The following is a 12,288-nucleotide window of genomic DNA, read 5'->3' as shown; positions in this document are numbered from 1 at the left end:
AATAAAAATTAATTGGAACTAAATAATCTAATCCCAAAGAATGAGTGGGTCAAACAACAAATCATAGAAGCAATCAATAATTTCATTGAAGAGAATGAATATAATGAAATAACATACCAAACTTTATGGAATGCTATGAAAGTAGTACTTAGCAGAAATTTTATATTTCTAGATGCTTGCATGAATAAAGTGGAGAAAAGAGCAAATAAATGAATTTGAAATGCAATTTTAAAAGTTAGAAAAATAAAACATTAAAAATCCTTAATTTAATGCCAAATTAGAAATTCTGAAAATCAAAAGATAGCATAATAAAACTGAAAGTAAAAAATATTAAATTAATAAATAAAACTAAGAGCTGCTTTTATGAAAAAGAAAACTAATAAACTTTTAGTTAATTTGATTAAAAAAGAAAGAAGAAAACTAAACATCCAATAGCAAAAATGAAATAGATAAATTCACCACCAATGAAGAGGGAATTAATGGAATAATAAAGTGCTATTTTGCCCAATTGTTTGCCAACAAATCTGGCAATTTAAGTGAAATGGCTGAATATTTAAAAAAATATAAATTGTCCAGATTAACAGAAGAAGAAATAAAACACTTAAGTAACTCCATTTTAGAAAAAAGAAATCAAACAATCTGTCAATGAACTCCTGAAGAAAAAAATCTCCAGCTCCAGATGGATTTACAAGGGCATTCTACCAAATATTTAATGAACAATTAATTCTAAGACTATATAAACTATTTGGAAAAATACACAGATTCCGACCAAATTCCTTTTATGACACAAATATGATGCTGATACCTGAACCAGAAAGAGCTAAATAAAAGAAAGAAAATTATAGAACAATTTCCTTAATGAATATTGGTGCAAAAATTTTAGATAAAATATTATCTAAAAATTTTAGATAAAAAATAAAAAATGCAATTTATCCCCAGGATAATATACTATGATCAAGTGAGATTTATACTAGGATTACAAAACTGGTTCAATATTAGGAAAACTATTTGTATAATTGACCATATTATTAACAAAACTAACAGAAATAATATGATTATCTCAATAGATGCAGAAAAATCTTTGACAAAATACAGCACCCATTCTTATTTAAAACAATAGAGAGCACAGAAATAAATGGAGCTTTCCTTGGAATGATAAGTAGTATCTTTATAAACCATCAGGAAGTATTAACTATAATGGGGATAAGATAGCAGCCTTCCCAATAACATCAGGGCTGAAATAAGGTTACCCATTATTGTCACTATTATTCAATATTGTGCTAGAAATGTTAGCTTAAGCAGTAAGAGAAGAAAAAGAAATCAGAGGAATAAAAATAGGCACCCAAGACCCAAAACTATTTGCAGATGATGTGATGGTCTACTTAGAGAATCCTAGGGAATCAACTAAAAAACTACCTGAAATAACAGCTTTAGCAAAGTTTCAGGATATAAAATGAACCTACATTTATCACCAGCATTTCTATATGTTACCAACAGAACTCAGCAGCAAGAGATGGAAAGAGAAATTCCATTTAAAATACCTGTAGATGATATAAAATATGTGTGAGTCTACCTGCCAAGACAAAGTCAGGAACTATATAAACACAATTACCAAACACTTTTCACACAAATAAAATCAAATCTAAACAACTGGAAAAATATCAAATGCTCATGGGTTGGCTATGCTAATATAATAAAAATGACAATTCTACCTAAATTAATTTACTTATTCAATGTCATAGCAAACTACCAAAATATTATTTTGTAAAGCTAGAAAAAATAACAAAATTCATCTAAAGAAAAAGTCAAGAGTATCAGGGAATTAATGAAAAAAAATGCAAAGGAAGGTGGACTAGCTTACCAGACCTAAAACTATATTATAAAGCATCAATCATCAATCTTTTTGCTACTGGCTAAGAAATAGTGATGGATCAGTGGAATAGGTTAGTTTGCAAGACATGGTATTTGATGACTATAGTAATCTGCTGTTTAATAAACCCAAAGACTCTAACTTCTGGGATAAGGACTAATGATTTGATTAAAGAAAAAAGAAACTTCTGGGATAACTAGTAAATGGAATGGCAGAACCTAGACATAGACCAACATCTTATACTGTATACCAAGAAAAGGTCAAAATGGGTACATGATTTAGAAATAAAGGGTGATACTATAAGCAAATGAGAAGGGCAAGGAATAGTTTACTTGTCAGATATATAGAGAAGGGAACAATTTATGACCAAACAAGAGAGATAAAGGACATTCTGAAATACAAAATGAATACGTTTGATTACATTAAGTTAAAAAAAGTTTTTGCAAAAACAAAACCAATGCAACCAAGATTAGAAGGAAAGCAGGAAAAAGAACCAATTTTTATAGCAAATGTCTCTGATAAAGGTCTCATTTCTCAAATATATAGAGAACGGAGTCAAATTTATAAGAATAGAAGTCTTTCCCTAATTGATAAAGGGCCAGATGATATAAATAAGCAGTTTTCAGATGAAGAAATTAAAGCTGTCATATGAAAAATGCTCTAAATCAGTATTTATTAGAGAAGTGCAAATTAAAACAACTGTGAGATACTACCTCTTACCTATAAGATTGGCTAATATGACAGAAAAAAAGATAAATAGTGGAGAAGTTCTGGGAAAATTGGGACACTATTATATTGTTGATGGAGTTGTGAGTTAATGCAAGAACTCTGGAGAGCAATTTGGAACTATGCCCAAAGGGCTATTCTACTGTGCATACCCTTTGATTCAGCAATACCATTACTAGGTCTGTATCCCTAAGGGGTGATAATAAAGGGGAAAGGACTTACATGTACAAAATATTTATAGCAGCTCTTTCTGTGGTAGGAAAGAATTGGAAATTAAGGGAATGTCCATTAATTGGGAAATGCCTAAACAAGTTATGGTATGTGAATTTAATGATGGTGCTGTAAGAAATGATGAGCAGGCAAATTCCAGAAGAACTTTAGAAAGATTTACATGAACTGATGTTGAATGAAGAGAGAAGAACTGGGAGAACACCATACACAATAACAACATTATGAGATGATCAAATATTACTGACTTAACTCTTTTCAGCAATACAATGATCCAAGACAATTCCAAAGGATTCATGATGGAAAATGCTGTCCACGTCTAGAGAAAGAAGTATGGAGTCTAAATGCAGATCAAAGAATACTATTTTCATGTTCTTTTTTTGAGTGTTTTTTCCCTTTTGTTCTGTTTCTTCTTTTACAACATGACTAATATTGAAATATATTTACATGATTGCCCATGTATAGCCTATATCAGATTTCTTTCCACCTTGGAGAGGGATGGAGGGTAGGAAAATTTGGAAGTCAAAATCTTATAAAATGAGTGTTGAAAATTATCTTGACATATAATTGGAAAAAACTTTTAAAAAGGAAATAATTGGGGTGGCCAGGTGGCTCAGTGAGTAAGAGCACTGGCCCCAGTGTCTGGATGACCTGGGGATCGAATCTGGGCTCAGATACTTAGCACCACACCCAGAAATAATTGGCCATGTAACCTTGAGCAAGTTACTTAACCCCAATTGCTTAAAAAAAATAAAAAGGAAATAATTATAGAAGGGTAGGGGTGGAGCCAAGATGGCGGTGCAGAAGCAGGAAAACTCCATCAGCTCTCTCCATAACCACCTTAAATTCCTATAAAATATAACTCTAAACAAATTATAGAGCTACAGAACCCACAAAGTGGCAGAGAGAAACAAATCTCTCCCTGAAGGCAGTCTGGCAGGCCTACAGGAAGGGTTCAGCCCAGCATGCTGGGAGCCAAGCCCAGCCCCATGTGAACCTGTTGTTTTAGCCCCAGGGCATCCCCAAACAGTGGCAGCTGGAGCAGACTTCAGGAGGGTGAATCACCAGCAGCTGTGGCAGTTTCCAGACTTATCAACCTACAAATGCCAAAAAACGAGTAAAAGGTAAGTGTAGAACTCTGTTGGAACTGGGGGGGGGGGGGAATGGAAGACACAGTCCAGCTCTTGTCCCTGGGGGGAGAAGTAATGGAGGTTCAGTGGCTGTACAGCCTGTCCTGTGTGGCTGCTTCAGAGCTCTTGGCCTACAGATTGCAGGGGGCCAAGTGACCATTTAGAAGGTAAAAACTCTTGCTTTAATTTGCTTGCATCTGGATTGCTCTCTTGGGTGGAGGTCCTAGGGTACATGGCCAGTGGGCCAGAACTTGTGGGGACTGCAGAGAATGCACCCAACTAATAGCTCCAACAGCTGCAAAAACCCCACTGACTTGGCATAAAGCTTTCTCCATTCTGGAAGCAGAGTTATACTGTGGCAAGGAGCTCAGAAGTTGAGTAATTGACTGGCAACATGAGCAAGCAGAGGAAGCAAAGCAAGGACAGCAATCAAACCTTAGATTCCTTTTTTGGGGACAAAAAGGATCAAAGCATGGAAGAGGAGGAAGCCAATGAAGTCAGAACTCCTACATCAAAAACTTCCAAGCAAAATATGAATTGCTTATAGGCCATGGAGGAGCTCGATAAGGGTTTTGAAAATCAAGTAAGTGAAGTAGAGGAAAAATTGGGAAGAGAAATGAGAATGATGAAGAAAATCATGAATAGCAAGTCAACAACCTGACTGAAGATAATAACACCTTTAAAAACAGTCTAACTCAAATGGCATGAGGCCCAAAAAGCAATGCGGAGCAGTAGGCCATTAAAAGCCAAATTTTTCCATATGGAAAAGGAATTTGAAAACCCCACTGAAGAGAATAATTTCCTCAGAATTAAATTGGAACAAATGGGAGCTAATGACTTTATGAGAAATCAAGATACTATAAAACAAATCCAAACAAATGAAAAAGTAGAAGGCAATGTGAAATATCTCACTGGAAAAACCACTGACATGGAAAATAGATCCATTTTAAAAATAATTTAAAAATTATTGGACTACCTGAAAGCCACAATCAAAAAAAGAAGCTAGACTTCATCCCTCAAGAAATTTTCAAGGAAAAGTGTCCTGATATTTTAGAATGAGAGGGCAAAATAGAAATTGAAAGAATTCACTGATCACCTCTTGAAAAAGGTCCCCAAAACAAAACTCCTAGGAATATTGTAGCCAGATTCCAGAGTTCCCAAGTCAAGGAGAAAACATTACAAGCAGCCAAGAAGAAACAATTTTAATATTGTGGAAACTCAACCAGTATAACACAAGATCTAGCAGCTTCTACATTAAGGGATCGAAGGACTTGGAATATGATATTCTGGAGGTTAAAGGAGCTGGGATTAAAACCAAGAATCACCTACCCAGCAAAACTGAGTATAATTTTTCAGGGGAAAATATGGTCATTCAATGAAATAGAGAATTTCAAGCATTCTTGATGAAAAAAAAAAAACCAGAGCTGAATAGAAAAATTGACATTTAAATACAAGAAGCAAGAGAAGCATGAGAAGCTAAACAGGGAAAAAAATGATAAGGAACTTATCAAAGTTGAACTATTTACATTCTTACATGGAAAAACAATAATTGTAACTCATGAAACTTTTCTCAGTATGATAATAGTTGAAGGGAAAATAAATGTATATATGCATATATATACATATATGTCTGTATGGGAGGGTATATTTCCATGTGAATACATATGTGAGTGTGTGTATATATGTATACAGGTATACATAGACAGAGGGCACAGGATCAGTTGAGTAGGAAGGGATGATATCTAAAAAAATAAAATTAAGAAGTGAGAGAAGAATATAATGAGAAGATAGGTAGAGACAGAATAGGGTGAATTATCTCATATGAAAGAGGCAAGGCAAAACTATTACAATGGAGGGGAAGAACAGGAGAATGGGTCAACCTTATTTTCCTTGAAATTGGCTTAAGTATGGAATAACATACACACTCATTTGGGTATCTTACCCTATAGGAAAGTAGGGAGAAAGGGGATAAGAGGGGGGATGATAGATGGGAGGGCAGATGGGGGGGTTAGTTAGAAGCACACATTTTTTAAAAAGGGACAGGGTCAAAGTAGAAAACAGAGTAAGTCAGGGGTGGAATAGGATGAAGGGAAATATAGTTAAGTCTTTCACAATATAACTACTATGGAAATGTTTTAGGCACTGGAGTATAGAAATCCATCTTGCCCTACTAGAATGTTGTGTGTGTTGGGGGGTGATGGAGTGAGGGTATAAGAGAGAACAGATTGTGGAAGGAGTATTCAGCAGGCTTGCTATGTTGGGGCCTGGGAGAGGAATCAAAAAAACTTAACTGAAGAAAACAATTCCTTAAAAAATAGAATAGGACACCCAACAAAGTTATGCATAATCCTGAATGAAAAAAATGAGCATTTGAACAATTGTCAGACTTTCAAGACTTTCTGTTTTTGTTTTTGCTTTTTGGAGAGCAATTGGGGTTAAGCAACTTGCCCAAGGTCACACAGCTAGTAAGTGTTAAGTGTCTGAGGCTGGATTTGAACTCTGGTCCTCCTGACTCTAGGGTCGGATCTCTATTCACTGTGCCACCTAGCCAACCCCCAAGACTTTGTTTAAAAAAAAATACCCAAACTTAATAGCACTTCAGATATTAAGCTGTATCATCTTGAGTAAATCACTGAATCTTTCCCATGTACAAAATAAGAATAATAACACTGCCTATTGGGTCATTGGGAGGATCAAATCAGATAATGCATGTAAATTGCTTTGTGCACTTCACCACTCTATGAAAATGTTAGCTACTGTGTCTATTTTTATATAGGTAGAGGGATTCATGAGTCTAATCTTTCTTGATGATTAAGGAAAAGGTATTATATTCAGGGCCTGAAATTTCTCAAAATTTGATTTTTTTCCTTTATTTTTGATGACAGAACACTGTAGAAACCAGTAATTGAGTGTCTGTTTCGTTGGCAAAATCAGAGATTCAAAAGATGTTTTTTGAAAACCCCATAGAGTTAGCATATTTTTATATATGGTTATATTTATTTGGTGATTCGGTGTTTTTTCAAACTATGCTATTATTATTTAGGTAAAATGATTAGTAACTTTTTAATGCTGTAAGGGATATTTAAGGCTATTTAGTGATAACAACTTCATTTTAGTGATGAAAAAGTGACGTATAGATTAATTAACTTTTTCAAGACTATTCAATTATTTAGTGGTAATGTTTTGACTGGGCCCATGTTCTCTTATGTTTTACTCTATTGAACTTTCTACCATAACATGTCACTTTCAATCCATAGATATTCCTGAAGGATGAGAACACCTGGACACACTCACATCTGCTCCATTCATATCTCTATTCTGATCACTGCCTTGTACATACAAGAGACACTGAATTTAGTAAATTTCTTTTAATGAATATTTGTTTCAAATAGAGGTATAAAGTCATGTTCTGAACCCCAAACCACCTATTAAATTAAATCCTTGTAACTTCAAAACATTTTGAAGTAACTTCATTTGGACTTGACACATGGCTGTATTGCAACATTTGAGATTAAAAATATACATATATATTGCAAAAAAGCAAATGACAAACAGTTCATGAGTACAAAACTAGCTATAAAAATGACATCATTTACAAATAAATCCACATTAGTATCAGAAATGAGCAAAGCATTTTTATATAAAAGTTTCCATATCAAGCACCCTTTTTTTTTGCAATCTAATTACCCATGCAGAGGTAAAATGTTTGCATGCATTCCATGTCTCCCTTACATGTAATTTATGATTCAAGCTTCTTAAAGGGATAACATTTCAAGATTCTAAGATTTAGATTGGATTGAACTCACTTCGTGTGACAAATACTTATGTTGTATGGTGTCTGAAATGAAGAGCTAGTCAACACATTCACTTCGCAAATGAATCTTAGAAACTTCACTTGTAGTGCCAAAATGTCCCTATCACCCAAATTTTCAGGAAATAGAATGTGATAGTGGCATTGGCATTTACCACTATTATGAATGCTTTTGGCATTAAGACCCAACAAAACTTGACAATTTAAAGATGCAATGGACTTTTTTGAACTACATGTCCAAAGTACATAAAGTTCATTTCCCTCTCACTATCCTCATCCTTCCAGAAACACAACTACTTATTCATTTTTAAAAAATCTAATTTCATTTATATTTCTCATTTACAAGAAATAGTAAAATTTACATTCTGGTTTGTTCCCTGCTTATTCTGCATGAGCTCATGATTCAGTTTGTAAAGGTTTCCAAAATCAAAGTGGCTTTCACAATGTTTTCTTCAAAAATTCAACTGTAGATTTATAGTTGTACGAAGTCTAGTTTTTGGAGGATCACTGAGGACGGCCTTCTCTTGACCTTCTTCTTGTTCCTGTATGAGAGAAATTAAAGGTACCTTGTAAATTTGCACAAACAAGCTAACTCTAAGGATATGATTACCCATTAGTAACAAATCATTCTGAGGTGACAGGAAATTATTTCCATTGGAGAGAACATCAATATGTGTGTTCTAGGAAATTAATCATATAATATTCAGATCAAATCCATGAAGATGTATTCATGAACCTTAGAAATGTTTTGTATAAATTTTTTCTTAGTAATTTGATTCATTTATGTTATGGAAACTGGTGATTAAAAATAATTCTATGACAAATTCTTTGGTAAGTCAAAGATTCCCCAAAATCCATTTTATTTTATATTTTGGGTGCTCATAAATGGTTAATTTTTAGACAAGGCATAACAGTCTTGGACAAATAAGCATTGCATTTCAGGAGGACTCTTAGAAATTTTTAAAAATTATATTACATTGTTTCTCCCTTCTTCATTTTTCAATTCCATCCTTCCTAACCCTAATCTCTGGTCTTTCCAGTGTTAATATTTATAAAGCAATGAAAGGGCAAGTTTGCTGAAAAGGAGAATCTGAAAAACATATATTTCCTTCATGACTGGGAGATAATTCTAGGGTATTTGTCTTAAGTTTAATATATGTATGTATGCATATACACATACTTCATTAAATTATAATTTTTATGAATAGCTACAATAAAATCTTTGCTTTAGCATATGCATAGCATTATGACTTATAATTATCTGTGCATATTGAGCAACTAATATCTAAACATCTGAAACTGACCTATATAGTTTGTTCTGGCTACAAGATTCTTAAAGGTTTTCATCAAAGTTACACTTCCTTTTCTGTCTCTTCTTTAGTTTAAGACTTATGAATTAATACTTCAGCTCAATAAATAAAAAGCAGGTCAGTGACTATATAGTCATCTGCTAATGGATACCCAATTAGTTTTCCTTAGATATTTGTATTTTTCCATTCCTACTAATTTTGCAGAAAATGATTAACCTTTTTTGAGTTTCACATGAGATTTTCTACTAAAACTCCCTTTTTTCAGGATTTGTGCTAACTTGGCTACATGGAAGTCTAACATAGTAGACTACCTGGAATTTCCTTTTCTTTGACTATTCACACCTAAACAAAAAATTAAGTGCCTACTATGCATTAGGAACAAGATTTCTCAAGACACCCAAACCTTTTGTTTTTGAAAGGATATAAATATTTTTTAATATGTTGTACCTTGTGTCCTTTTGTTGGCTGGTACTTTCCTGATTGGTCGGTCTAAAAATAAATAGTAATAATTAGAAATACTCCAAAAGTGTGATTAGATGAAAAGTGGAGTGCCTAATTAAATGAGACCATACAAATCTTTGGAAGTGATCATTATACTATTATGACAGGAGCTTTTTACAGTGGTGAATTTGTTAATCTGAATACCTAAAACAAAGAAGTTTTCATTCACAAAAAGAAACTATCACTTAATTCACAAATTAAGATAAATGTCCATTATATAAATCACATTATGTGATTTGGAACACTTCATAATGTCCCAAGGGTCATATGGATAGCATGGCTCCCCTCACCCCCTTCTATAGATGACATTTATTTGTATTGCAAAGAGATAGCTGCTGAGTGGTATCCAGTGCTTAGTAGAAGTAAATTATTACAGAATTATTCAGTATAAATTTTCATATATAAAACCATTTTCCTTTCCAGTGCTATTATAATGGACCTCTTTGAGTCTCCATAATATTTCTAACTTTGACAATAAAGTTAAAAGATGTGTATCAGTGATTGAGTATTAACTGGAAATTCCCAGGAGTAGAAAATCAAGGGAATTAAACAAACAAACAAATAAAGAAACAACTCTATATCTCTATGCCTAAGCATACTTCCCAAGTCAATATGACTGCCTCCCAAAATGTTCTTGTAGTTTTATTAATTCTTCTGCTAAAGTCCTCTTCTGATTCTTCATCATGGCATAGATATGACCTTGGCTCTGAGAGACCATGCCTATGAACAACAAGGCTTAGCTCAGAAGTTCTTAACTTTTTTTCATGTCATGAATCCTTTACATTTCCTCGTGAAGCCTATGTACCCCTTTTTCAGAAGAGTGTTGCAATCAGTCAATAAACATTTACTAAGCAAATACTGAGTATCAGATCCTAAGCTAAACAATGGGGATAAAAACAAAGGAAAAAGAGAGTGTAATGGAGAAGATGACAAGCAGCAACTGTGTACAAACAAACTACAGAATAAATGGGAAATAATCAATGGAGGAAAGGCACTGGAAAGAAACATTAAAATAAATAAGGAAATGTTAAATTTCATTTAGAGATTAGTAAAGATAAAGATGTTATTTGGTTGCCCATCTAAGTTTACAGACCTCTGAAATCTATCCATGATCTGCTTGGAAGACAATGGACATCAGGTTAAGAACCCATGCTTTATAAGATACTGCCACCTAGTAAAAGGCTTTAAATATAGGCTTAATGACACAGTTGCCTAAGGAGCAACCTCATTAAATCAATTAGCTTCATTTCTAGGAGAACTGCATAGTGCATATTTTGTACGAGCCTAGTTGTTTGTATGTTATCTCTCCCCCATTAGACTATGAGTTCCTAGAGGGTAAGAAACATGTTTTTGCTTTTCTTTGTAACCCCAGCGCTTAGCATAGTTCTTGACACATAGTAAGAATTTAGCAAATGCTTGTTGTTGTTGATAAAGACTGGTCATCATTTGAAGGGCTCTTGTAGGAACAAAGGACCACACTTATTCAGTTTGGACTTGGGATGAATGAGGAGCAATAAATAGATGTTACTAAGAGGTCAAAATGGACTCAAGATGTCAGGGAAAACTTCTTAGTAACAAGAACTGTTCGAAAGAGGAATGGGTTTGCTTAGAGAGGTGGTAGGTTTCTTGGAGGTCTTTAAGGAGAGCTAGTTGATCACTTGTTGAATGTGTCAATGTTTGGTTTTCTTTGGTATAAAGGCTAGACTAGAAGGTCACAGAGGTCTCTTTCATTTCTCAAATTCTGTTATTCCATGCTAATTTTATTAGAAGCAATTTACTTTGGAGCATGTTTGCATGTTGAAGGCTTCAGTTTGTTTGCCACCCTCCTCATTTTGAGCTCTCTTGATATCTCCAAACACTCAAGTACTATAAAGAGGGAACATAGCTTTTGGCCACCAATAAGTGGACATTTTCTTTCTTTCTTTTTTAAAGCAATTGGGGTTAACTTCCTCAAGGTTAAAAGGCCAGTTATTTCTGGGTGTGGTGCCAAGTATCTGAGCCAGGATTTGATCCCAGGTCATCCCACCTCTGGGGTCGGTGGTCTTACTCACTGAGCCACCTGGCCTACCCTAAACAATTGGGGTTAAGTAACTTGCTCAAGGTTACATGGCCAGGTGTTTCTGGGTGGCTGCTAAGTGTCTGAGCCCAGATTAGATCCTAGGTCATCCCAACTCTGGGGCCAGCGCTCTTACTCACTGTGCTACCTGGCCGCCCCTTCTTTCTTTTTTTTAAACAACATTTTTGGGAGTGTGGGGCTGAAGAGAAAAAAAATGTTTTCTATACAAGCATTACTTCCTGTACTAGTTCATTCCCTAGAAAAATCAGTTTGTTCTCATTCATAATCTCTTTGTAGCCAGTGATCAAATGAATACTTCTCAATCTGATTTCCCCCCATTTCTTTGAAATAACATAATTAATAGGGTATACAGCATTCATTCAGAGGCATTTGTGGGCTTTTCTCTTGGAGCTACAGAAATAGAACAGTTATATTGTTTGGGTGAATTCAGTTTCCTGTATTTACCATGGACCCCATTTTTCAGAAGAGTATTGCAATCAGTTAGCCAATAAACATTTACTAAGCAAATACTGAGTATCAGATCCAAAGCTAAACAATGGGGATAAAAAAGAGAAGAAAAAAAGAGTGTAATGAGGAAGATGACAATGTATTTACCATTTAAGTATGTATGTGCTATACATCATCATAGCATTGCA

At 34.3% G+C, this 12,288-nt stretch overlaps 1 protein-coding gene across 7 annotated transcripts in view; it reads right to left on the bottom strand.

Annotated features, from left to right (window-relative positions):
• Positions 1-7,307: 7,307 nt before the first annotated feature.
• POSTN (periostin) overlaps positions 7,308-12,288 on the bottom strand; it is a 47,069-nt gene continuing 42,088 nt past the window's right edge. For all 7 annotated transcript variants that reach the window (XM_069064636.1, XM_069064635.1, XM_069064639.1 and 4 more), the window contains 2 exons: positions 9,523-9,564; positions 7,308-8,307 (listed from right to left, as the gene is read on the bottom strand). In XM_069064636.1, coding sequence (XP_068920737.1) covers positions 8,270-8,307; positions 9,523-9,564 — 80 coding nt within the window. In that variant the 3' untranslated portion in view covers positions 7,308-8,269. The remainder of the gene's footprint in view (positions 8,308-9,522; positions 9,565-12,288) is intronic.

The sequence above is a fragment of the Petaurus breviceps genome, unplaced genomic scaffold (genome assembly GCF_028583685.1).
Source record: "Petaurus breviceps papuanus isolate PSGF00001 unplaced genomic scaffold, PetGlider_PUasm1.0 90639, whole genome shotgun sequence".
Lineage (NCBI taxonomy): Eukaryota > Metazoa > Chordata > Mammalia > Diprotodontia > Petauridae > Petaurus > Petaurus breviceps.
Note: the sequence above shows the minus strand (reverse complement) of the source record. Positions and strands in the feature narration are given on the sequence as shown.